This window comes from Marmota monax, unplaced genomic scaffold (genome assembly GCF_021218885.2).
Source record: "Marmota monax isolate L192 unplaced genomic scaffold, Marmota_monax_Labrador192_F-V1.1 WCK01_AAM20220418_F8-fsc00261, whole genome shotgun sequence".
NCBI lineage: Eukaryota > Metazoa > Chordata > Mammalia > Rodentia > Sciuridae > Marmota > Marmota monax.
Window position 1 is genome coordinate 2038726 of NW_026695225.1, and position 27165 is coordinate 2065890.

Here is a 27165-nt window from a genome sequence, read left to right on the forward strand (position 1 = left end):
AAACTGAAACAAAAGAACAATATTTATTTGTAAAGTTTCATGATACTTTACTGAAATGTTTAGGTCAATCCAATTTATTTGATATTCATGAAATGTAAATTAAAATAAATAACCCACAACAAACTGATACTGCCCAAGTAGCTACTTCATTCCAATCAATGTCTCTTTGGGAATGACATGCATGAGATCAATATGAGACCAGTAAAAGAATGTACCGAAGACGGGAAAGAGAGCACTAGCAAATTTCCTTTTTGGATAATGTTATATTTAGATGAACTAGTGGGTATAGGACCGATCATATTATGTTAAATGGAATCTTTAATCCCTAGTCCACCTCTAAATTACTGAGATTTATTTTAAAAGATTTTGCATTTTCTCTACCTCTATTTTATACTACAACTATATTTAACTTGTTTATGCCTACTAAGGTTGCTCATTGTGGAAAATGTGGAGATTAGTAAATTTACAAGGAACCTAACAAGTACACACAAACCTAAAAACTAAGGGTAATCCTCTATTGACATCTTGGCAATATTTCAATTCCAGTTTTTTTTTTCCTATACACTGTTAATTATTTCCCACATAATTTGAGTCAAATTTTCATTTCCAATTTTTCACCTAATACCATATAATAGGCATTATTCATGTTACTAAAATTCATCATCAACTAAAATTTTAATAGTCACATAATATGCTAACTATAAATTCCCTAATACTGAACACTAACACACAAGGCAACAATGAACATCTAAATCAGATCCATAGATATTAGGCACCATGAAAATAGAAGAGAGATCAGTGGAGTAAAGGAAGAGGTTAAAGGGGAGGGGGGCACAGAAAAGGGAGAAACAGAGGAAAGAAACTGACCAAATTATTCTACATACAGATATGAATATACCACAGTTAATTTACCTTTATGTATGCCTATAAAGCACTGATTTAAAAAATTATATATGAATACAAGAAGACTAGGAAAGTAGAGGAAGTGGGGTAGGGAAGGGAGGAGAGGAGGTCTCAAAGAGGAAGTACTGGGGACTGAAGAAGAGCAAATTATATTCTATGCATGTATGATTATGTTAAAATGAATCCCAATGTGATATATAACTATAATGCACTAATAAAAACATAAAAAAGCAATGACAATGAAATTTTTTAGTTTATACTCTAGATGTAGCATTACAAGTATATGTGCATTTTAAAGTTTTAGACACAACTTGTCAGCACAAATTCCAGAATGATTGTTTGAATGTGCCTTTCCAGTAGCCCTATACTTGAATACCAGTGTCAACTTAATGCCACTCAACAATGGCTATTATTAAAATGCAAACAAATAAATGAAACCAACTTTCACCAATGTGATAAATATAATGGTCTACCAATTTTGATTTTGTCATCAATTATTAGAGAAGGAAAAAGAACATTTTTTCACAAGCTTATTGTGTGTTTTTAGATTATATTTTGTAAATTGACTGAATGGGATGTTTTTATTTGTTGTTTTTAGATATACATGACAGTAGAGTGTATTTTTACATATTATACATCCATGGAGTACAACCCATCCCCATTAGAATCCTATTCTTGTGGGTATACATAATGTGGAGTTACACTGGTTGTGTATTCATATATGAGCAAAGGAAAGTTATGTCCAGAGAATGAGGGCATTTTTAAAACTATGCGATAATAAATATTTTCAAAGGAAAAAGCTTTCCTTTTGTTCCCCATAGCTAACATAAATATCTCTTTTTCTTGTTCAAACCCACTTCCCCTCTTGCTGTCTTCAATGGGGATACATGGTTTCTTCTATGGCTTTAGATATAAAATCTTAGTTTAGCCATCAGTCCCCTCTTCCTTGGAAAGAAAGGAAACCCTTTAATACAATGGATCTCAATGTTCAGTGCACATAATAATCATATATTGTGCTTGTGAAATGCAGATTACTTTATACCTTTACCAGAGATTCTGATTCAGTAACTTTGGACAGACCCAGAAAGTAAACTTTAGTAAGCACCCCAAGTAATTCTGATGTAGGTGATGTACTAATCATACTTTGAGAAGCACTGCTTTAAGCATTCATTATAGATCTTTGTTAACCCCAGGAATCCCATAGGAACTCTGCCATGTCCATCTTGCCAGCTTCCTCTCCAATGTTTCCCTCCAGTGCACTTTGGCATTTGGACCCAGATAATTCCTTGCTGAGCAGGATATCTCATTTAATGGAGAACATTTCACAACTCTGACATCTGCCAACAAAATGTGAATAGCTCCCTTCCATTAGTGTGCAAATTCACAACACTCCCAGCACTTTGCCAAATACACCCTAGGAAAGTAATGCTTCCCCTGAGTCAGAAGTACTGCCAGATTCTCTTTGGCTCACATAGTTGGGGGACATCTGACCAGTTATAAGACTCCTGAGAGATATTCACTCTATATGTCTGTATGTATGTAATGGTATGTCTATATCTTTCTTTAAGCCAACATCATATTTCTTTTTTTTAAGATTTTTTAAAGTTTTAGATGGACACAATACCTTTATTTTATTTATTTTTATGTGGTGCTGAGGATCTAACCCAGTGCTTCACACATGCTAGGCAAGTACTCTACCATTGAGCCACAACCCCAGCCCCAACATCATGTTTCTTTCCAACAGGCCCAAATCTACCTGTTACTTCTAAAATAACATGAAGGCACTTGAAACACATGCAATATGTTACACAAGTAGATCAAGAGGGGTCTAGGGAATGAAGAGAAGATGTTTGCCTCTTTTGATGTCTATCCATCAGGACACTATTTAATTACAACTGAGGAGCAGTAACGAATTGGGAAGTTGAATCATGGTTGTTTATATGTCTCTCAGATAATAAAGACCTTGTAATATTCTTCAATAAATCTGTCAAATAAAGGCCTTGTAATACTCTTTAAAAATTTTTTTAGTTATACATGAACACAATATCTTTATTTTATTTTTATGTTGTGCTGAGGATCTACCCCATGCCTCACACATGGTAGGCAAGTGCTCTACCACTGAGTCACAACCCCAGCCCTGCTATACTCTTCATTAAAATTGTCATTTTATGACATAACTGACTCCGGTTTAGGTAACCAAGTGGATTCTAGCATTGGAAGCTAAGGTATATGGAATGTTAGGAGGAGAGATGAGTAGAGCAAGACACTGAGACTACTCTTGGGAGCTTTTTTTTAAAGTTGTAGATGGACATAATACCTTGATTTATTTTTATGTGGTGCTGAGGATCAGAGGGCAAAGTGTATAGAAGTACACTAGGATTTGGGTCACTGTGAGTTCCAGTGTCCTTAGGGCCTTCTTTCTCTTCCTTCCCAGCAGAGAAGTAAGGGGAGCTTGCCCTGAAAATAGCAGCATTATAGTTGATCATCTAAGATTAAAATGAAAGAATCAGTATCTGCCTGAGTTGATGAAATGGAATGATCTAGATAGATAATGACTATCCAATTCTTACATTCATTTTATTTTGGTCCAAAGTGGACATGAGGAGACAGGCTATATAAACTATTTTCCTAGAGATACTGCTATATTTAGGAACTGGAATGTCCCCCAAGGACCTGAGTCTTGGTACCCCAGCTTGGTATTATTGGAAGCATGTGGAAACTTTCAGAGGTGAGGCCTAGTGGGAGATATTAAAATATTGGAAGGCATGCCCTTGAAGAAGATTGAGTGACCCCTGTCTTCTCCCCTCTCGGTTGCTTCCTAGACATGAAGTGAGCAGCTTTGCTCAACTAAATGTTCCTCTCATGATGTGCTACCCTGCAACAGGCCCAAAGCAACAGAGTCAACTGAGTGTGGACTAAAACCTCTAAAACTATGAACCAAAATAAACCATTTCTATAAGTTGATTATCTCAGGTGTTTGTTACAGTAATAGGAAGCTGACTAACATAGATACCTTCTGGACAAGAGCATCATGATGATCCAAGTCCAAAGCCCACTCAAAACATAGCTCAGTGGTTATAGTACCCCTAGGTTCAATCTCTAGTACCCCTCACTCCCTGCCCACCAAAAAGGAAAAGAAAACACTAAGCCAGAACTTACCATGAAGATTAGTGTCGATGCAGGGGCATGCTGTCCAGGCAGTCAGGGTGAGGCAGGCATTAATGCTGCTTCCACTACTTATGTAACTACTATGGGGATCAGCATTTCTGCCCTCTGATGGTAGCCAGAGAAAGAGGTCATAGCCTCCAGGAAATAACTAGATAATTTTTGAGAGTTCAAAATACCAAACCCCAGAACAATAGGGACTGGATAAAATTCTCGGTGCACAAGCAATAGTGTCTGAGCATTCATTCATGCCTGCTAGTGGCAAAGATAATTAGTGAGGCCCTCTCTCCAGAGCTTTTGCAAGTATGCTTTACTGCCACATGACCTACTGGCAGCAAAACAAAAACAAAAACAAAATAACAACAATAACAAAAACGAATAATCACTTACTCTTTCTTCCAACTCTCCACACCCTCAGCTCCCAAAACTGCACTTTCTGTCTTGCCTCTGAAATGGCCACCACAATGTCCATGCTTACTCATTTGAACTAGGAAAAAAAAACATGCAATTTGGCTTTCTATATATACTTGTTACTTTTCTTGGACCCCCTTTCTTACTTGACAACCTACTTTTTCAAACTTAGTTGAGGTATAACTGACAAATAAATTTGCATATATTCTGGGTATACAACTTAATGATTTGATATTGTACATATTATATAATGATTAACATTTAAAATTAATTAACATGTCCATCACCATACATAGTTACAATTTGTGTGTATACTGGGGGCCAAGAGCACTTATATCTAATACGAGGTTAATGTCTAAAATATATGAGGAATTTATGCAACTCAATCCACCCCCAAATCAAAACTTAAAAATGTGTAAAGGGGCCTGGGGTTGTGGCTCAGTGGTAGAGTGCTCGCCTAGCATGCATGAGATACTAGGTTCCATCCTCAGTACCACATAAAAATAAAATAAAGATATGTGTCCACCTAAAACTGACCATTTAAAAAATAAATATTTAACAAAAATATGTGTAAAGGGCCTGATTAGACATATTTTCAAAGAAGACTAATAGTTAACAGGTATATGAAAAGATGCTCAGCATCACTCATCATCACAGAAATGCAAATCAAAACTATAAGATTTGAAATGCAAATCAATACAATAAGTGCCTCATATCAGTTAGTATGGCTACTATAAAAAGGTAAAAACTAATAAGTATTGGCAAGGATGTAGGAAAAAAGGTACAGGTTTGGTGGTAATATAAAGTGGTAGAGCTATTATGGGAAAAAGTATGGAGCTTCCTCAAAAACTTAAAAATACAACTACTATGTGATTCAGCAATGTTACTACTGGATATACATCCAAAGGAAATGAAATAAGTACGTTGAAGAGACATCTGCACTTCCACATTTATTGCAGCACTATTCACAATAGCCAAGACATGAAATCAACCTAAGTGTTCACAAACAGATGAATGAATAAAGAAATTATGGTGCATATAAACAACAGAATACTAGTCAAGCCTTAAGAAAGAAAGAAATCCTGTGAATTGCAATAACATGAATAAACCTGGAGGACTTAAGGCTATGCAAAATAAACCAGGCACAGAAAACAAATGCTGTGTGGTCTCGCTTATATATAGAAACTAAAAAAAAGTCAAAGTAGTAAAGAATACAATTGTGCTCACCAGAGGTTGGGAAGTGGATACATGGGGAGATGTTGGTCACAATATACAAAGATTCAGTTAGGAGGAATAAGTTTGAGAAATCTATTGCATAGTGTGCTATCTATAGTTACTAAAAATATATTGTATATTTCAAAATTGTGAAGAAAGTAAATTTCAAGTGTTTCCACCATAAAAGTATCTGAGATGACAGATGTTTTAATTAGTTTGATGAATCATTCCACAACATATACATATATCAAAACATATTATACCCCATGGATATATCCAATTATTATTTATCAGTTAAAACTTTAAAAAATATACCTGTGATACATATTATTGTAGGGGAATTAAATATCAATAGCTGAGAACACAGTGATAGGTTCTAAATCATTTATGCCTATGCTTTTACAACATCCTCCAACTGTTCTCTATTTCTAGCCTGTCACTTTGTTAATCTATGCAGCACATGACCACTGAATTAATCTTCTTAAAACATTGTGTTTTGCCATCTAACTCTCCTTCCTAACCTTTTAATGGCTCTACTTAACTAGATATATCCAAATTCCTCAATCCAGCCTTCATAAGGCTGCATATTGGCAAATACACAGGCTTTGGAATTAAAGAGACATGCGGGGGGGCTGGGGATGTGGCTCAAGCGGTAGCGCGCTCGCCTGGCATGCGTGCGGCCCGGGTTCGATCCTCAGCACCACATACAAACAAAGATGTTGTGTCCGCCAAATACTAAAAAATAAATATTAAAAAATTCTCTCTCTCTATCTCTCTCACTCTCTCTTTAAAAAAAAAAAAGAGACATGGGACTGAATCTGGGCCCTGCTACTTTAACTAGCTATTTGAACTTAAGCAGGATGCCTCAATTGTCTAAGCTTCAGTGTCCTTCTCTTAAATGGGAAAACAACTGATCTTCCACATCTCAGAGGTTTTTTTTGGTGGGGGGTACCAGGGATTGAACTCAGGGGCACTTGACCACTGAGCCACATCCCCAGCCCTATTTTGTATTTTATTTAGAGACAGGGTCTCACTGAGTTGCTTAGCACCTAGCTGTTGCTGAGGCTGGCTTTGAACTTGTGATTTTCTGCCTCAGCCTCCAAAGCCACTGGGATTACAGGAGGTGCACCACCATGCCTGGCCTACATCTCAGAGTTTTGAATGCTATTCCTCCTACCTGGAATGCCTTGCTCAGGCCTTTCTCTGCCATCACTGTCTGAATGCTCCCAATTATCCTTCAAGACACTGCTGTAATAGCAACAACACACTGTATAGAAGAGTAATCAGATAATGCAGATGTTGGTGAGCATCTAAATCCCTGATCCAATCAAAAGTTTCAGGAGGGGGCTGGATTGAGCATTATTTGACTACGTGAACAAGGACTATAGGCTTGGAATAGTTCATACTCTATTGATCACTAACTACAGTGAATAATTATGTGAATGGGCCCTAAGGCCACATGACATCAGGCATAGTTGTTGAAAATCTAGAAAGGAAACTCACCAGAGCAATAGAGCCAACTACAACAGATGTAGCACAACTGCCACATCTCTGTCTTCTGGGCCAGCACTATTTCCATTGTGTTGGGGCCAGAAAACTTTTAGAAGGCCATCTGAGTCTAGGCACACTTACGTATGAAGCTGGTTACAGCAGATAGGCTCAAAGAGCTTGTTTCACCAAACTATTACTGATGGGTTTCAGCTGCCACACTCTAGCTATGCCCTAAATCATCAACCATGGCAGTTTGCCCTGAGAAACATTTCAGGATCAGGACCTCGGTCCAATTCAGATCTAAACCAGGATTATTCCCTGACAAACAAAGCCAATCCCCATGCCTTTGTTTTTCTTTGATGAAGCCAAACATTAACAGAACTCCCCAAAACATCTGGGAACACCTACTCAGGCTTTTTGTAGGAGAGTTGACAAATCATTCCATATGTACAAACCTTAGATATAACATCAGCCTTCTCTGAAGCTAAATCCCACTTGCCTAAATAAATGTCATGAGATCTCTCTCCAGGTATAAGAGGCATATTTGCCCCTCTGTTTAAAAATACTTCCTCTGACATCAACAGAAACAACACAAATTAAGATTTCCTAGTAGAGCTGGAGTCTAGCAACGTAGAAGAGAGGGAGTATGAGCACTATTTTATTGCACACCTGTGAGTTGTTTGAAGGGAAGCAATAACGTCTATTGTTCACCCCTGCACCATCAGCCATTAGCACAAGGTCAATGCTAAGAGGAAGCAGTTGATAAATATTTCTTGAACATCAACTAGCAGCCAGGCCAGGCATGTTACTAGGTACTAGGTAGGTTCATGATAGGAGTGTGGTGAAATGAATTTATTGCTTAGTCACATTTCCTTCTACTCAGCTACTGAGGCAGATGTTTAAGTACAAGGACCCTGGAAGGCCAAAAACCCACTTTATGCCCCAGGTCATTGAGGTAAAATCATTGTGACTTTCACTTTGGACAAATATGTCCAGACTCCCTTTTTTTGTGAGTTTGTCTTTTTGCTATTCTGAAGCATTCATAGCTTTGTTTTTTTTAAAAAAATTGATAGTTTGAACAATATTAAGAGATGATTAAATGCCTCAAATTGGTTGAGAGGGTGGAGATTTGTCAGGGGGTGAGAATAAAAAAGGAAACCTTTCTTTTAACATTTTCATAAAATATTACAGTAATTTCATAAATGAAAAGGAGAGAATTTACATCTTCTACCTTCTCAAATAGCAGTCTGAGGGAGAAATAATTGAGAAAAGCTGTTTTGTGAAGTTTTTTTTTTTTTTTTTTTTTTTTTTTTGTGTGTGTGTATGTGTGAGTCTTCTCTCCTATTGTCCTCTAAGCCCATTGCAAGGGTTCAGGAGACCATCACATTAAAACAGTCACAACATTTCCTTTCACTGAGGAAAGATCTTTCTGGCATTTTACTTTCTAACCCCAACAGTCAGGTCTACGGAATTAGAACCCAGGTTCAAGGCTGTCTTGTTCTCTCACTTTTATTTAGTTCTTTATTAAAACCTAAGTTAGTTGTTGCTATTGCTTACATATTATAAGGGTGTAGATGAAGAAAGGAAAAAATAAAAAGCATATGGGGGTGGATTGGGGGTTATCAGAGTTTAGAACAACTACTGGTTGTAGGCTAGATTTGCTATGTGTGAGTTGGGAAAACATGGGGGAAATGACAGCCTATATTTAAATATAATTTCCAATGTCATGATTGTTAAGCAATTACAATCCCCCACCCTCCCCACATATGCAGTAGAGCACTCTGCCCAGGTTCTGCCCTGCACTCAGGTCCCACAGAGCAGCCTTACTGACTGGGGAAATTAATCTTTCCATCTCTTTTTTGGCATGAACATCAGTCATATAGTCCTCATTCTCTCCATTTCTGAGGAGAATGGTTGCCAAAGTGAGAACACTAGAAATGTTTGGTATGGTTTCATAAGAAACTGAGGCTGGACTGGGGTTGTGGCTCAGTGGTTGAGCACTTGCCAAGCATGTATGAGGCACTGGGTTCAATCCTCAGCACCACATAAAAGAAATAAATAAAAAAGGGCTTGGGCTGGGGCTCAGTGGTAGAGTGCTTGCCTGGCATGCATGAGACCATGGGTTCGATCCTCAGCATCACATATAAAGAAATAAATAAAATAAAAGATCTATTGACAACTAAAAATTATACATATTAAAAAATAAATTAAATAAAGGTATTGTGTCCATCTACAACTAAAAAAATATTCAAAAAAGAAACATGCTGGTAGGCCCAAGTGACACATGTCCACAGAAGCCTTCTGAATCTCAAGCAAGAAAGGAGGTAGAGCTAGAAAGAAATTCCAAAACGATATATGTGATGAGTCAAGACAAGAATTAATTGGTCATTTTATACCTTGGATTTTTCCAAAGAAACTTCCATGCAATGTATTTACCAAAGAAAGCCTATTTTTAGCTTTTCCTAAAGTAACTAATAAGTAACTATCTCACTATTTCTCTCAGAAAGTTGCCTATAATTTAGAAACAGCAAGCAGACTGCCAGGCCAGTCTTACAAGTAAGGTCACATACTGTTGGTGAGGAAAATGGAATTAGTATAATTTTTTGTACACATGAATGTATCAGTGTTCACATGGGTGTGACCATGTGTGCCTGTGTCCTGGGTTTATAATCAGGACAGGACCTAAGTTTTAGAATGTGAGAAGAGAAAAAGATGAAGAATTAAAATTGTAAAAGGCCATATGTCTCATCAGGACTGAGGTCAGACAAGTTTGTTTTTCCTCATTGACAATAAAATGTGTATCAATACCATACTTAGTATACATCAGTCAACATTCTGGGGCTCCCAGTGGATGCTCAATTGCATTCTAAATGCCAAAAGTTAATAATGCTACTTACTAGTGTCCAAATCTCCACTAACTCAGGGTTTCACACAGGATCATGTCCAGACTGCTTAATAAGCCTTCCTTACTGCAGTATCTCCATTCTCACCCTCTATGCCTTGGTAGGTCAAAATTGAAACTTTTCATACTCATTTCCCTGCCTTTATTCAGAAGCTTCTCTCAAACCTCCCCATCTTAGTCAAAGGCACCATTCATGAATGCAGCACAAACTTGGGTTTCACTCTTTCTTACATTCTCAGTTACAATCCATGAACAGGTTCTATGGGCTCTACAACAAAAACAGTTCCCAAATCTAACCAATGTCACCATTCTCTCTGCCACCACCCTAGTTCAACATACCATGACTTCTCTGTTGGACTATTCCAGTAGGTCCCCAATTTTCCTCTTTCCATTCAATTATTCACACAACCTTCACAACACCCCTTTTTACTTTTTTTGAGAGAGATAATTTTTTAATATTTATTTATTTATTTTTAGTTTTCGGTGGACACAACATCTTTATTTTATTTTTATGTGGTGCTGAGGATCAAACCCAGCGCCTGTGCATGCCAGGTGAGCACGCTACCGCTTGAGCCACATCCCCAGCCCCAGCCCTTTTTACTTTTAAAAGTAAACTCTGATTTGATTGCCTCTCTGCTTAAAATTATCCTCCCATGTCACTCAGAAGAAAATCCAAACACTTTAGCATAGACTATAAGGCTTCACTTGATGTAGTCAATGTATATAGTCTGTCCTGGGCAATGCTGTATCCCAGCATATTTTCTAGAATATAATCAATAACTGTATTCTGAAAGCCATGTCAGAATGCCTTTTGTTTTTGTTTTTTTTTAAGGTGATGATTCCTCTTCCTTCCCCAGTTTTAGTATTTAGCACCTGGACTAAGATGCATTGATTTAATTATAGTTAAACAGTGGGGCTGTTAGCTGAAAACTTACCAGCCAACTTGCCCCTCTTTCTGCAATACATTACCAAGAAACTTACATGGGAGAGTTGGGAGCTCAGTATGTTAAAGGCACAGCTGCCTATGGCAGGAGCAAGGACAGAGAATTACATATTCCCTTGATGTCCATAGCACTCCCCTTCTTACAATTACCATTTCCCATCTAGGCTATTGTGAATCTCTGAGCCTTTGAACACACATTATTTTCTTTATTTAATCAATGCCTTATTCCCCTGACAAACTCCCAAATATCCTACAAAATTTAGCAGAAGCATTGTGCCTCTGCAAAATTTTTGTGACTCCCACCCCTTCCTCTGGCTCTCACTGCATCTCATGTAGGTAACTCATATAATTAATGTGAGGACTTCTGGTCCAAAGTGTAAACTCCATGAGGTCAGGGGCTGGTTACTAGCATTTTATCATTGCCCCAGGACCAGACACAAGATGTGATATATAGGGTAAACGGGAATGGATTCATTCATTCATTCATTCATTAGACATTCATTGAACATATATGATCAGGGAAAAAAATCAAAGGCCAGTGTTATTTCTAGCCTAACACACTCTCTAATGACTGGTGGTGATATCATGATTAAATCCCTTGCTGCAGCTGAATTTCCAATTAGTTTGAAGGTGTTAGAATTCATGGAAATTAAATTATTAAAATCTCTTGATAGTTTGGATCCATGCAGATTTAAAATATAGGTAAACTAGAAACTTTCTGAGAAAAAAATAAATAAAGAAAAAAAACACCCTTACTGTAGTACAGAGAGGTAAATAGACACTATAAAAACAAGGTTAATAGACTTGGAAGGCAAAATGAGGAACCAACCAAAGTCTAACAGGATTTTTGAAAGGAGACAATAGAGAGAATGGGTTTGTTGAATCATTTCAAGATATAATCTCAAGAACTGAAAGAAAAAAAAATACATGAATCCTGAGATTTAAGAAAAATATTAAGTTCCAGAAAAGATAAATAAAAACAAATCCATACCAAAACACAGCACAGTTATATTGTAGGTTCTTGAAGAAAAAAAAAAACAATATTTCAAGTGACCAAAGAAAAAATATTATCTACAAAGGAAAGACAATAAGATTAATAGGCTTCTCATAAGTCAAAAATGGAGTAGTAATTTTGAACTGCTGAGGTTGTTGCTGGGAATCAAGATATTTCTACTGTACTAACCCATCATTAAAAGAGCAAAAGGGTAGCAGGGTGTGGTAAAGGGCACCTATAGTCCCAGCTACTGGGAAGGTTGAAGTAGGAGTAACAAAAGTTCAAGACCAACCTGGGCAACTTAGTGAGACCCCATCTCAAAACAGTTTTGTTTCAAATGAAAAAAAAAAAAGAATAAATGGGAAATTTCAACCTCCGCAAACAAAGTAGAACTTAATTCACAGCATAGAAAACTTCACTATAGTAATTAGTCATATTTTAAACAGAAGGTAAGTAAATCCAAATGAAAGGACTAAGATATAAGAAAAAAAGGACTGTAGAAAGAACCTACAGCATGGGAGAAAATCTTTGTTAGGTACTCTTCTGACGGGGGATGAAAACACAGAATATATAAAGAACTAAAAAAAACTCCACAAAACAACCCAAGTAATAAATGGACAAATGAAGTAAACAAATAGTTCTGAAAAGAAGAAATACAAATGGCCAACACGAAAGTGTTCAATATCATTACCAATTAGGAAATGCAAATTAAAACTACACTGAGATTTCACCTCTCTCTAATCAGAATGAAAACCATCAAGAATACAAACAATAATCCAGGTATAGTGGTGCACGCCTGTAATCCCAGCAACTCAGGAGGCTGATGCAGGAGGATTTCATGTTCAAGGCCAGCCTCAGCAACTTATTGAGACCCTAAGTAACTTATTGAGATCCTATCTCAAAAAAAAAAAAAGAAAAAGAAAGAAAGAAAGAAGGAAGGAAGGAAGGAAGGAAGGAAGGAAGGAAAGAAAGAAAGAAAGAAAGAAAGAAAGAAAGAAAGAAAGAAAGAAAGAAAGAAAGAAAGAAAGAAAGAAAGAAAGAAAGAAAGAAAAGGAAAAGGGCTGGGGAGGTGTCTCCATTGTAAAGTGCCTCTGTGTTCAATCTCTAGTACTCGCCCATCACCCCCCCACACAAAATGAATATAAACAATAAGAAATTCTTTCAAGGAAGTAGAGAAAAAGGCAGACACATACATTATTGAATGGGACTGCAGATTAATAAACCACTTTAAAAGCAGTGTGGAAGTTTCTCAAAAGACTAGGAAATGAACCATAATATTACTCAGCTATCCCACTCCTTGGTATTTTTCCTAAAGAACTAAAATCAATATATTCTGATATAGCCACATCAATGTTTATAGTAGTGCAACTCATAATAGCCAAACTATGGAATCAGCCTAGATGTCCATCAACAGATGAACAGATAAAGAAAATGGTGTGTGTGTGTGTGTGTGTGTGTGTGTGTGTGTATAAGATGAAGTTTCATTCAGCCATAAAGAAAAAAGGAATTATGTCATTTGCAGGAAAATTGAAGGAATGTGAGACCACTATATTAAGCAAAATAAGTCAAACTCAGAAGGTCAAAGATCATATGTTTTCTATCATATTTAGATGCTAAAGAGGATAAAGGAAAAGAAAGGTAGGGTGGTTCATGAAAATCAAAGGGTAATCAGTAGAGTAGCAGACAAGGATCAGAGGGACAGAAGATGAGAGGGAAAGGGGAAAGACTGGGGAATGATATTGGCCCATATTTGTTTGTTATATTCTGTGCCTGTATGAATTTGTAACAACAAATCTCACATTATGTACAACTATAATGCACTGATAAAAACATGGAACAGAATAAAAGGTAAGCAAAGAAGCTCCTGGTCAATCTAAATAAATGTTAACTGTAAATAATAAAAGAAAATAATGATTAATGGAGGATATATGAAAATAAGGTGAAACTAAATACTGGTAGATAATAATTTGGTGTATTGCAACTGAGAGATCAAAATTAACACATTCTATGTTCCTCATGATTATTGGAAGGATATTAGAGAAATTGTACAGTTTTAAATTTGTGAAGGTTATCATAGTTCATAATATTTTAAGGAAGATCAGTAAAATAAGAGAAAAGGGAGGTCTGTTCTTGGTGGTCAATGATTGTCTGGTACCAGGGAAATAAACTTTCTATCTCACAGCCTGCTGGGTTGCAGATTTATTGATGTCACATATTTCTGTTACACTGTGAGAACAGGGCACCCAATGGGAGTTGTCATTTTTTTAAATATTTTTTTTTTGTAGTTGTAGATGAACAGAATGCATTTATTTTATTTGTTTATTTTTATGTGGTGCTGAGGATTGAACCCAGTGCCTCACACATGCTAGGCAAATGCTCTGCCACTGAGCTATAGCCCCCGCAGGAAGTTGTCATTTTGATGGTCATACCAAGGGGTAAATGTGACACTTATTTTGTGTTCTACACAAAGTCTTTTAATGAGGCCTATCAACAGAACAATAGACAGTGGGAATTTAATCACTTATTTAGTAATTTGATCTTATTCTCATCTGTGCCTGGTTCTCTGAAGGAAACCATCCCTCCTCCTCTAATAAGATTCCAGTGCCTGCACTTTCTCCTCTTTTCAACAGATATTCTCACAATCTTACTTGAACTAATAATTTCAATCTTCTGCCCATCAACTTTTTACCTATTTCAGGGACAGGGAAAACATCTAAATTGGAGTCATGCTTCTGCCCACCTTTCTGTCAGTGTGATAACAAATAAAAAGAATAAAAGAATAATAAAAAATGGTGATGATTCAAGCCCTGAATAAGACACATATTGGTAGAAATACCAAAAACATACTTAATCAGTCAATTGATTTTTGAAATCTATGATGGAATTCTAGAGATACTGCTAGTAGCCTCTATATTTAAAGCAAAACACAGACTATATGCAGCATCACTTAAATGTCTAAATAAAATCATGAGATCATTTATTAAGTGCCTCTAAGGGGGCCATTACCACAAGTGAACAAACATTCCTAGTTTAAAAAACACATTTAATTAAATATTGAAAAAGAATCATCGGACAAAAAGTGTTATGAGTCTTACATGGAAAAAGGTAGAACCTGATGATCAACATTTGAATCTAGAGAATTGGATTAGACATGGAGTCAAATTTTCATTATTTTTATATTAAGAAAAAGGTATAAATGAAGATCAAGTTTAAAGAAGATGAGATCTGCTATTATTTCAGGGCCCAGTGAAAAGAATAAAAAAAGGGGGAAAAGTTCCCAGTGAAACTAGCAGTTTAAAAGCAGCTTAACAATTATAAAGAAAAATACTAATTACCAGATACTGTCAATCATAAAAGGACAAGTTTGATAACTGACTCTTGCATACAAGCTTCTAGGATGTCAATAAGATGTGGCTCTCTAGGGGCTGGGAGTGTGGCTCAGTGGTGGAGCGCATGCCTTGCACGTGTGAGGCATTGGGTTTGATCCTCAGCACCACATAAAATAAATAAAGGTATTGTGTACATCTACAACTTAAAAATATTTTTTTAAAAAAGATGTGGCTCTCCAAATTCCGATTACAAATTATGCCAATATTTTAAGGTTGTTATTCTGCAGGAAGATGTTATTGTAGAGGAGAAGATAGAAAACTGACAAGTCTATAAAAAATTAAAATGGCAAGATGAGTAGGAACTAATACAACTATATTCTACCAGCCGCAAAGCAAACAGTCTAGCCCTGGGAAGTGATTTCTCCTATTGCAGTGAAGTCTGCAGTTCTTTGGTAGGGCATAACCTAGCACCCTGGAGTGCTAGATAAGTTGTGTATTGAATCCACACCTATCTCAACCATGTTGCAGGACAGGTTGAGAATGAGTTTTCTCAAGTACTTAAAACACCATATTTATACACAGGATTTGTATCTTTATTTCTGAAAGCAGAAATGAATGGTCCAAGTGCACCTAAGACTGTATCATGATCATTGCTCTTTCCAAACACCAAACAAGTAGATGAAAAGGACACTGTTTTGTACTGGGATACTTTAAATATGGTCACCCAAAAGCAGCTCCAGGAAGATTTCCAAAAAAAAAAAAAAAAAAAAAAAAACACTTTGCAATGTCCAGGAAGACATGATTTAAGTATTTGGTTGAAACTTCACTGGTATTTCTGGCAAGGACAGAAAGTGATTGGTGCAAATGGCCAGGCACTGGGAAAATGGATACTTCAAATAATACTTTTCTAGATCAGTGGTTCTCAAACAAGATGGACTGCACAATAAAACCCTAGGCACGGGATGCAGTGGAAATTCTGTAATTCAGTGGCTCTTAGGTACATATTAAAATGCCCTATACCTTACCCACAGACCCTCTGATTTACATGGCCTGTGGTGGAGCTTGGACCATAGTCAATTATGAAAGTCCTCCCAAGTGGTTTTAATAAGCAAATAGGGTGAGAACCTGGAGATAGTTGGTAAAAGAAACACGTGCACTCAGGCAACAAATCACATGGGCTGCATTTCTTCCTTACCAATTTATAAGTTGAAATGATAGAATATGTTGAAATGTGAAACTTGGTTAAAAAAATAGACTTTTATCTAAAGTGACAGGAACCCAAGTGTCAGGAGCCTATATTCCTTCTTTCAGAGATTTATTCATTATCTACAAGTCAATATGAAATATTGAAAAGGACTTTGAAATCTCAGTGAACTCAAAACCGATGTAAGTACAATCATGATCCATTCCAGATAGACAGAAAGAAAAATTGGCTCAGGAAGTCTGATAAGTGATTTGAACACTGAGAAGGGACCTAGAATCAAACCAGGTTGAGTAGCACAGAATTCTCCTAAAATCTGGGAGTCTTAAGACAGAGAGAACTGACTGAGCATAGTGGTGCTGGAGCTTGCCAGCTCCTAGGAAACAAGAGTGACCCCTTCAATCTTTCTTAGGTACACAGCATCTCTCATTCAAATGTAGGTCTCCTCCAAAAAGAATAATAAAACTCTTTAATTGGCTAATTATAATACAAACACACGACAGAGACTTTAATTTTCATCAACACAAGATAATGATGTAACGACTCTGAGGATGGATTGTGCCAGGTGCTACTGTGAAGATCAGCTCTGCTCATGATGAAAATGAGACTCCATGTGCTCTCCCAGCCAGGGGGCTGACAGTTCCTGGCATCCCCCCACAAAGAAAGAAGCCATTGCAGGAATCTTAGGCTGCACAAACAAATATGTATTCCCCTGGAGGAGTTCAGTGGGCTGCTTTTACTCAGGGTGATTTTGTGCTCTGATTTATTTTTGTTGCATTTCTCTTGGGGAGACAGAAAACCTACGAATTGCCCCAACAGATTCTGGCTTTGTAAAGTATTTTAAAATGGTAAATGAGGTTGTTTAGATCATGTCTCCAACAGGAGAAAACGCACATTAAGCTAAGGACGTATAATGGGCTCTTTCTGTCACACACAATAAGGCACTTTCTGTGTTGCTAGTTTAAGTTTATGATGATAAGTGTGAATGGGTTACAGGTGAAGTGGACACAAAAGAAACATGCACCTTGTGTGATCATTTTAATGAAATTGTTTTGTAGAGTTGGTAAGAAGCAAGGAAAAAAATTTAAAAAAAAAATCTCAGTTCAAAATGTTATCAAGTGAATCCTTGGCCTGGCCTGTCTGACATCATTGCCTCTAGGTTCTGAATCCAGTCTGGCTCTGGCATTTTTTCATGCTGTGACCCTCCAAGGTCATGGAAACAAGTCGCTTTACCTTCCAGTCCAATTTTCCTTAAGTGAAAAAGAGGGAAAAGGACAGCATATGGCATGCATGGTTGCTGGGAGAACTAAATGGGTTAACAAACCACATGTATTAACTGTTCTTATTGTCATTTTACCAGTATACTAACTTTCTTATGTATACTAGCTTTATTCATTCACACAATTCATGCATTCATTTGACATATTTTCTGAGCACCTGCCATGTGTTAAGTACTATTCTAGAAAATGGGGACACACCAGTGAACAAAACGAGATCCCTATCTTCTTGAGCTTTACATTGTAGTGGGTGAGAGAGACAATAGAAAATTTAATAAACAGATGAGAAGCATGATGTCAGGTCATGATATGTGCAGGGAAGAACAATAATGCTGACTAAAAGGAGAGATAATGACAAGGGCTACTTTAAATAGAATGCCAAAGGAGACTTCACTGAGAGTGACATTTGAGCAGAAGCCTGAGGTTTCAATACTCCTGGGTAATGAGGCCGCTTATTTTTTCCTAATTCAACCTCTCAGACAATTGGTACACCATGTTTCCTCAGCTCTCAGGTCTGTGACACAGAGTCCTATGTCTCCTTTCCCCAGTGTTCACGTTTTGGTTGCCCAGGGATGTGCAATTACACTAGGAGCACTGCACCGATGCAGGCAAAAAGTCTCATTTGCAGACCAGCTAAAAAATCTTGAATGTTAAAGTTTGGCAGATCGTTATTCTACCTGCTGATCCCCAAAGAGTAAGCTGCTATCTTTTTATTTCTCCTCTTCTAAAAATAGATGGCTGCCTCACTAAGGTGCTGTGTAACAAAGAGGCTGCCTGACTCCCCATCCTATTTGTTTCTTATTATTCTAGTTAGCTTGGGCAGTATAGTTAGTTCCTGCCTCCCCAAGGAATTATGGCCAGCCAGTAAGGCACAGAGAATCTGGATTCCCTGTTAGGAAAACCCTTGGGGAAAGTTCTTAGCTCAGTTTAACTAAGGGAGTTGGGGCAAGAGGGCATTCTCTTACTCTGTCCTCAGAGCACAGGATGGTATAGCAGTACCAACATTAAAACAGAATGTACTCAAAGGACATTCTGACCGATCTCAGTTGCCCTTGGCCACATCCCTGCCAGGGCACCCTCCCTTCTTACTAATGGGCCTGAATCAGACTGATGATAAACAAGATTGTGGGTTGGAAGAGATCAGGGAGCTGGAGTGCAGGCTGCAGCTGGAGTTCTAGTAATTTGGCCTTGGAAGAGAGAACAGAAGCTAAATCAAAATGCCTAGGGCCCAGGCATTGCATTCCTGACATTAACAGGACTGTCAGAAGCATCTCCTGTGGCCTTTCCATTTTCTGCTCCCTTTCTGGGGTGGGATGAGCTCAGGCATGGAGGCTGTGTTTCAGATAGAGGGCATGCCACTGAGCATGCTCCTTGAGGGCAGGAATGGGGTTATGCTTGGCTCTCTGATCTAGGCCATTCTGGTGATCTGATTTATTTATGATTTCATTATTAGATCTGTTTTCTTAATGAGCCATATATGTTTGGGGACTCACTGGCAGCTCTAATTATTTTAGGTAATTTAAAATCTAAATGTTGTTTATCAAGTATCAAATAAGGATGCCAGTTTAAAAAGGCAGCCTAGTATGCTAGAAAAAGCACTGACCATGATGTTAAAAGGCTTAGCTTGTAATATTTTTCCAGTAGGTGAAATAAAATGCACAGAGAGAAGACGGAAAGGAAGGCATTTGCCAAAATGGTAATGGTGCATATGTCTATGCAGTGGGATTATGAATGTTCTTTTTTCTTCATTCATTTTCATACTTTAAAAATATTACCCAATGAGCATGTCAAATCAAAACATTGTCATCATATAAGACAAGAGATCAGAGTTAGAATCCCACTTTTATCATTTATTATTTGTGTCGCATTGGAGTCAGACACAGATCATTCTGTAGTTCCTTGGTTTTCCTGCCTATGAAAGGAGAAGTGAGGAATAAATGAAAGGCCTTCGGTTCTAACATTCTATACTATGAATGCATTTTTATTATATTTTATTTTTTAAACTGGTAATCTAAAGAGTTAGTACATTTACTGCTACTTTAAGTCACTAGGACCAGAGTTGCCATGTACTGTGGAAGCTAATCCTTTCTGCAGGATTCTGACTCTCAGACTAAAAGCTCAGGTATTGTTGTTATTCTGCATTAACTTGTGAGTCACAGTTGGCCTGATGTTGGATCTTGAAGTGCCATTACAGATGTTAAAGTATGGGATTAATGACAAAGTATTCATTACATCTGCCTTCAGTTGAACCAATTTTTTTTTATTTCAAATTTTTAATTCAAATGCTGCATTGGAATGCTCATGAGACACATATATAACTTAGTCTATCAATTAATTCATCTAATAATTATAATGGCATTATGAAAAATGAGCAAGAAGTATTATCCCCATTTAATAATGATGAAACTGAGGCTAAGAGAAGTACACAGCTAGATATTGAAATCTGAATCCATATTGAAATCTGAATCCATGATCAATGCCACTCTAGGAATTTAACTGAAGAGAAATGTGGGCAGCTAGGTTTTATGGGGTTTACTGAACTTCTGTCATTATGTGGCTTTCCTCTGTGTCTTAGAGACACCAAATTCTCAAGAAAGGAGGGTTTTGTGTGCCATTTTCTCATCCCTGGATACTGGCGATAATAATCAGCACTGTAAAACCCTCTACAGTGATTCCCACCCCAAGTGGGAGGCTCGTGAGCGGGTATGGAAGACACTGACACAGTCCCTAGATGAAACAGCTGGTAATTATGGCATGATCTGTACTCCTCCCATTTGAGAATTTCCCCAAACCCACATAGATGACAGCAGACCCATGGCAAGCTCCCAGATATGAGACTAAATGACATACCAGTGGACAATTCCCAAGATTTTTTTGTGGCCTCAGTTAAACTAGTTCTGAAAGCATAGCGTATCCCTGCTATAAAACTGAGGGAGACAGCATGTGCTACTGATGCCACGAACAACCTATTGAAGGGTATTGCCTCCCAACCTTGTGCTAATATGACATTTTTATCACAGGGCCAAGGTCAGCACTTAAGCCTTCAGGGATAGTAAATGTTGGGGGAAGAGTAGCAGGATTTTCAACAACTTTTCAATTTGCAAATCTTTAATTTGCTTCTAGGTGCTGCTGGACCAGTCCTGTAAGCTCTTTGAACTGTATTTTGTGCACCAATAAAATGGAGATAATATATCTAACTCATAGCATGTTTACTAGGATTCAATTAGGACATTTGATCAAACTGAAAGGAAAATAACATATGAACACACTAATAGACATTTGGTAGGCATGTTATGTGAATCAGATTGTACATGAGCAAGAAAGTACCATGGCCTAATGGGTATGGGAGACACTGGGGTAAACAAGGTTCAGTTATTATATAAGTAGCTTTTCTACCACAAATTTCCCAACCTGTCATAGAGTCTAGAAACTGCTTAGAAGCCCCCACAGCCAGCTCAAGGCAGGCCAAGATTATCAGGCTGGCCTGAGGGAGCTATTCTGGACTACCAGCTTGTTCATAGTATGTGAAGACAAGATCAAGCTATGAACCACAGGTCTTCTTGCCTTTGCCTAAGGGCATCATCTGTCAGGTTCAGGAGTCCATTTCAAGGTCAGCAAATATTCAAGCTGGCCCCAAGCGGCTACCCAAGGGTCTCACTCATGATCAGGTTGGTTACTTTTGATCAGCCATAGCCGCCTGTAAGATTGGCTGGCAGGACCTGCCATATGCAAAGACCAGAGTATATTTTAAAAGACTTTAAGGTACTTAGCCTAGAGGCAGCATTAGGAACTCTGTATGGTTGTGGAAAAAGCTCTCAGGAAGACGGGTAAAGCCAACAAGATTAGACAATCCAAGTTGGGGTCAAAGCATGCTAAAATGGGAGCAGCTTAAAACCCCAAAATAAGTCTACTACAGAGGAAATATACTGCAAGTTCTGAGGGGCTGACCTTTTTTTCTTTTAGGTTATCAACTTTCAAGGGGGCATCCTGATCCTGGGTAAAGTTAAGCAGAGAGCTGAGATTTAAAGAAGACATAGTATGTTGTAAAATAGAAAAAGAAGTGTACTTTGGCTTTATAGAAAGCCAGGCAAGCATCCAGCATCCCATTTTGAAGTGTGGTCTCTATAAACATGACCCAGATAGTTAATTTATTGAACATTTACACTGTATTAGCTACATAACACACCTTATATTTAGTGATTAAATTGTGCCTAGCATAACATGGGTGTTGAGAATCAAAGTTGGAATCCAGGTTGATCTGATTCCAAAGCCTGGGCTTTTTTTTCATTTATACTGTAAAGTCAGCAGTTTGTCTGGCTTTTTCTAAACCTTTTGGCCTCTATGTTTCAGTAACATGTCCCAGTGCTGGATCCTTACCAGAATCCCACAATTGGCTCCTTATCCCAGCAGAATTTCTGCTATTTATTCATCACTATCACAGCTCAAAATCCCCAGGATCTCAGGCTTTTCCCATGGAATAAAGTTTTTGGAATGCCCAGATATCTAACAAATCCTTAGATGACTAAATATCAAAATAAACCCCAAATCCTTAGATGACTAAATATCAAAATAAACCCCAACTTATATCTACAAAGAGGAAATTACCCCTTTTCATGACAGTCTGAAGGAATTTCAGGAGATTTTGAAGACAATTTCAAACATACCTTGGCTGTGTTCACTGTCAAGCCATTGTCCCAGCTGTTCTCTGCAGTGGGCATGCCTGTGTATGGTCCAATTGTATGTGTTTCTCACATCAATTTCTCACTATGAATGATTTGCTCATTCTCCCAATATTTGGGGACCTTCCCTGCTCTGAATCATCATGCTAATCATTTTTACTTATATCACAAACAACTGATAATTTACCTTTACCCCACACTTTGCAACCATTAGTGTACACTGGTCAAATCAGGAACTGCACATTCCTTATATCTATATGTTCTGAAATACTCAGAATACCTTGTCCCACAAGTTACTCAAAGACAATTCCTTGATTTAAATGGATAAATAAATGTCTAACACATATCCTGAAGGAACAGCTCCCTCCGACTTACTGGAAAAAGGACTAAAGGGGAGTGACATCCTACGTCCTTAAGCAAATAGAATTACACTCTCTTGGAGAATGGTCTTGTATACATCCTAAGAGAAATACCATTTTGTAAAATTGTTCAGGGTTGACATAAATAATACTAACCAAGACAAACTGTAACCACAAATCTATAATTCCTTTTAAATCATTCAATTTAAGATGACAAGCAGAGATTGATTACTGCAAGGTTGATGAATGAATAGTTTTATCCCCTGCCCCCATCTGTCTTCCTCTTCATCTGCTGAGCATGCATGTTTTACTGACACCATGTTTCCATGGTAATTTACATTTTGAACTTTCCACAATCATTTTCCTTTTGCATGCAGCATGCTAAACAAGGGTGGTAAAGTCCACACAGGAGACGGGGAAAGACTGAATCATAGATATGTTAAAGGTCACTCTTCAAATCAGAGGCAGATCTGAGAACAGAACACTGACTTCAGAGACTTGGGCTCTAAAGACACATTAATCAACAAGCCAGTTATCCATACAAAGGAAAGAAAAAAAATGTAACTGAAATAGAGTTAGAAATTTCTATAAACATACCATTATTTGACTTATATCAAAGGATAGATATAAGTTGACCAAGGAGCAGGTTCAAGAACACAGATTCCCAAGCCTTACCTAAAACCCACTGACCCAACATACTGGCAAAACTGCCCAGGAATCCACATTTTAATAGATTCCCAAGAGACTCTGATGGACAGCTATGTTTAAGGTCATGGATTTATGTAACTGCAGAGATGTTACATGTGAATTCTTACTCCCAAGTTCTGTTCTGCCTCACTCAAAATGGCAATGGATTTTGGAGAAGACGGTAGATAGTTCTAAGGACAGGGAAAATGAACTCCCTAAAGAACCCTGAACAGGAAGCTAGAAGAGAGTACCCTGACCATGCCTCAGGTTGCACTCAGCATTTGGCCTTGACATTTCCTCAAAGCCAGCTTTTGCTCTTGTGTTGTTCTGATATGAAGAGAAAAGAAGCTACCAGCAAACACAGTTGATTCAAACTCAGGATATGATTCCACAGCAATAAGCTGCAAACACAATTTCATCTCAAAGCCATTTGCAACCAAACCACAGCATCATTAACAACACCATTCCTCTTTTAGGAGCAGGACCTTGTTATATTTTTCTTCTCTTGAATATCAGCAGAAAAGGCCTCTACTATTTAGAGGCCCCAATTATAGTTGGGTTACTGTTAGACTTGTGAAAATCTGATAAATTAAATTACTCAGAATTATAACAATGAACAAGGCAGAAAGCAAAAAGGAAAAAAAAATCTAGCAGGTTGAACAAGGAGCATTTAAAACCAGCCCTAAAAAATAATAATATGATTTGACCAATTTTGCCCATCCTTAACGATTAGAAGAGTTCAACAGCTTGTTTTTTTTTTTTTTTTCTTTCCTGGTGCAAAGATAAGACTCCAGGAAGAAATATCTTAATGGAAACAACTTGTCTCTACCCCAGGATTAAATCCAGACCAACCCTGAGGGAAAGCTCTCACTGCTATCCTGTTAGTATTATTTGTACTGTGCTTGAGCCAGGTGAGCTAATGCCTCATTAATGAGAGCAAGGCTACCACTGAGATAATTCCTCCTTTCTCAGGCCTGAAAAATAAAGAAAATGCAAAAAGCCATGGAAAATTTTCATTTGCCTTTGACAAACTCTATTCACTAATTATAAATCAATCATCAGTTCTCTTAGACATCTTACTCTCAGGGCTCCTGCTGACAGAGCTCCCACCTTCACCTCCTACTGCTCTCCTGGACACCAAGCAGCTAATGGGCAAGTAGGGGAGATCCAGGAAAAAAGGGCACTTGACCAGATGATTCCATCCACTTGTGCCCCCAGAGCAGCCACTGCCTTTCACACAAATACCCTTCCTTTCAGCCGCATCCTGAAATATTAATATTCCTCTGACCATCATTTTGCAGCCCCCCACCACGCTGTACATTAGGCCAACTTCCTGGCCTTGTTCTGCTTCTTCACCTCTTCCTCAAAGATTAAAACCTTACATGTTGACTTGCTTCTCAGTTTCCCCCATCACAGGGCAAAGGAATCAATGGCACAGGCTATGCTTATCTCTGCTTTTTTCTTTACAATCTATTGGATTGACAGCAGGTAGACAGCTTCCAACCCCACTAATAGTTTCCAAAGCCTTCATAAGGCCACGACCTCACTACGGTTTCTGAGCTCCTCTTGGAAGTTTTTCTTTGTCTGTTTGTTCATGTATTTGTTTAAACAAAATAAAAAAAGGAAATAATCATTATATTTGGGCAAAAAAACCTTCACACTTATTGTTAGGAGATTTCTTGCAGCAGAGTGGGGGAAGTAGTGGAGAAACTTCTCCAAAGAAACACTTAGTTAATCTTAGAAAATTCACTGTGGGGTTTCAGGGCCCAAAGCAAATTCTAGCTATACCCCACCTTCAACCCCTTGGCAAAATCTGTTCCTGTATATAGAGACAACTTTCTACTGAGTGCATCTGCAATTTCTGTTTTCAAAGAGTCCTCTCTGGCCCTGGAAGCTTGCTCAGCCTGAGCATAAGGCAAGCTGGAGAGTTGGCATAATTGCCAGGGGTTGACATTCCCAGGAACAGCCCTTAACCAATGACTGATAGAAATTAACAAATAACTATTCCAGTTGTTTTCAACTCTGAAGCATATTCTGCACAACTCCTAGGAGCCCAGGATGATTGAGCCCTAGTTGCCTACAGTTGTAACCTCTCATTAATGTATTCTGAAGTGATTTACACCCCTTTCTTCCCATTTCACTTCCCTACTCCATTTATAGTGCTTTGTGGAATCAATCACTATCTAAGTAAATCACTTCAACTCAAATCTTATCTCATGGTCAATTTCAAGGAGAATCCAACTTAAGACTCAGAAGTTTCAAGAAGGAGCTGGGCATGATGACCTGAGCTCCTTTGTCACTCTTGTCATCTGCTTCCTTAAAGGAACCCATATTGTTTGCTTGGCCATAGATCTCAGCCATTATTTCCAAATAGCTTTATCAGAAATCAGAAATTGATGATATTTTCATCTTTCACTCTCTTATGTTTAACCAACCCCCCTTTATTACCAAGACATCCACTACCTTGAGCGTAACACTGTGCATTGTAGCCTGTGGCCCCCAGACTCTCTTCTCTATTCTAAGTAGTTCAACCTACAAAACTCTGTCAAACCCTTCTCCCATAAGGGAGCCAAGGATCCTAAGAGAGTCTGCTTTTGAACTAAGAGCACTATATGTGTGTGTTTTCATGTGTTTATAGTTCGATGTAATTTCATGTATAATCTTGTGACAATAAAAAATAAGAATAGCAATGCAAAAATATAGGGTTAAAATCAAGCATAGCTAGTTTAAATCACAGATATGCTACTTGCTAGATGTATGGCCAGAACATCAGTTTTCTATTTTATAAAATCAGCATAAAAATCCCCACCTTAAAAAAGGTTTCTTTTTCTGTGATTAATTAAAATAATGGCTACAATGTGCCTGACATATACTATGAATCTGATTAATTGTTGATATGAAATGATGTTGATAATGGTTAATCCTCTTTATGTAGCCTCTGCAGAAATTCATTTGACACATCCCCACAAAGCAAGCCAAAGATTATTCAAGTTAATCTATGAAGGCTTTTTCTTAAAACAGGACAAGTATACCTTGGTTGGTATTTTCACTTTAACAACATTGAATCATATAGTCCTTTACATGATTTTATAGAATTCAGAAGAAGATTGTATAACAGGGAAGGTAAGTGGGGATAACTGTTGTGATGTCATCTCTGTCAGAGTTTTATTACTATTATTCAATGGTTTAACAACAGAGAAAAGTAACACTGAAGGAACGGAGTGAGAGCAACATCAGAGAATTGTGTTCCAAGTTCTCTGTTTTCTACTCTCTATTGCGTATCTGTAGACAAAAGTTTAAACAGTTCTTAGCAAAATTCCATGACCTCCTACTTGCATATACAAAAGAATTGACACTGATTATAATGTAGTTAATATATTCTGTAAGCAGTATAACCTAGTTCTTAAGGGCATGAATCTGAGATTTAGCCTTGGAGAGACCTAGTTCCACCACTCTCTACTTGTGTTCCCTCAAACGAATTACTGAATGTCTCTGAGGCTCCATTCTTTTATCTATAAAAATACAAATGAAGTTGGGCACTGTGGCCCATGCCTGTAATCCTTGGTGCAAACAAACAAACCAAAAACAACCTTAAAATGAAAAAGCAAA

The 27165-nt window shown here is 37.7% G+C and overlaps 1 protein-coding gene across 4 annotated transcripts in view; it reads right to left on the reverse strand.

Annotated features, from left to right (window-relative positions):
* Window positions 1–27165, reverse strand: part of Fgf13 (fibroblast growth factor 13) — a 516319-nt gene that overhangs the window by 248080 nt on the left and 241074 nt on the right. For 2 of the 4 annotated variants that reach the window (XM_058576056.1, XM_058576055.1), the window contains exon 3: window positions 4459–4555. The exons of the other annotated variants lie outside the window; for them this stretch is intronic. In XM_058576056.1, coding sequence (XP_058432039.1) covers window positions 4459–4540 — 82 coding nt within the window. In that variant the 5' untranslated portion in view covers window positions 4541–4555. The remainder of the gene's footprint in view (window positions 1–4458; window positions 4556–27165) is intronic. 4 annotated transcript variants of the gene reach the window in all.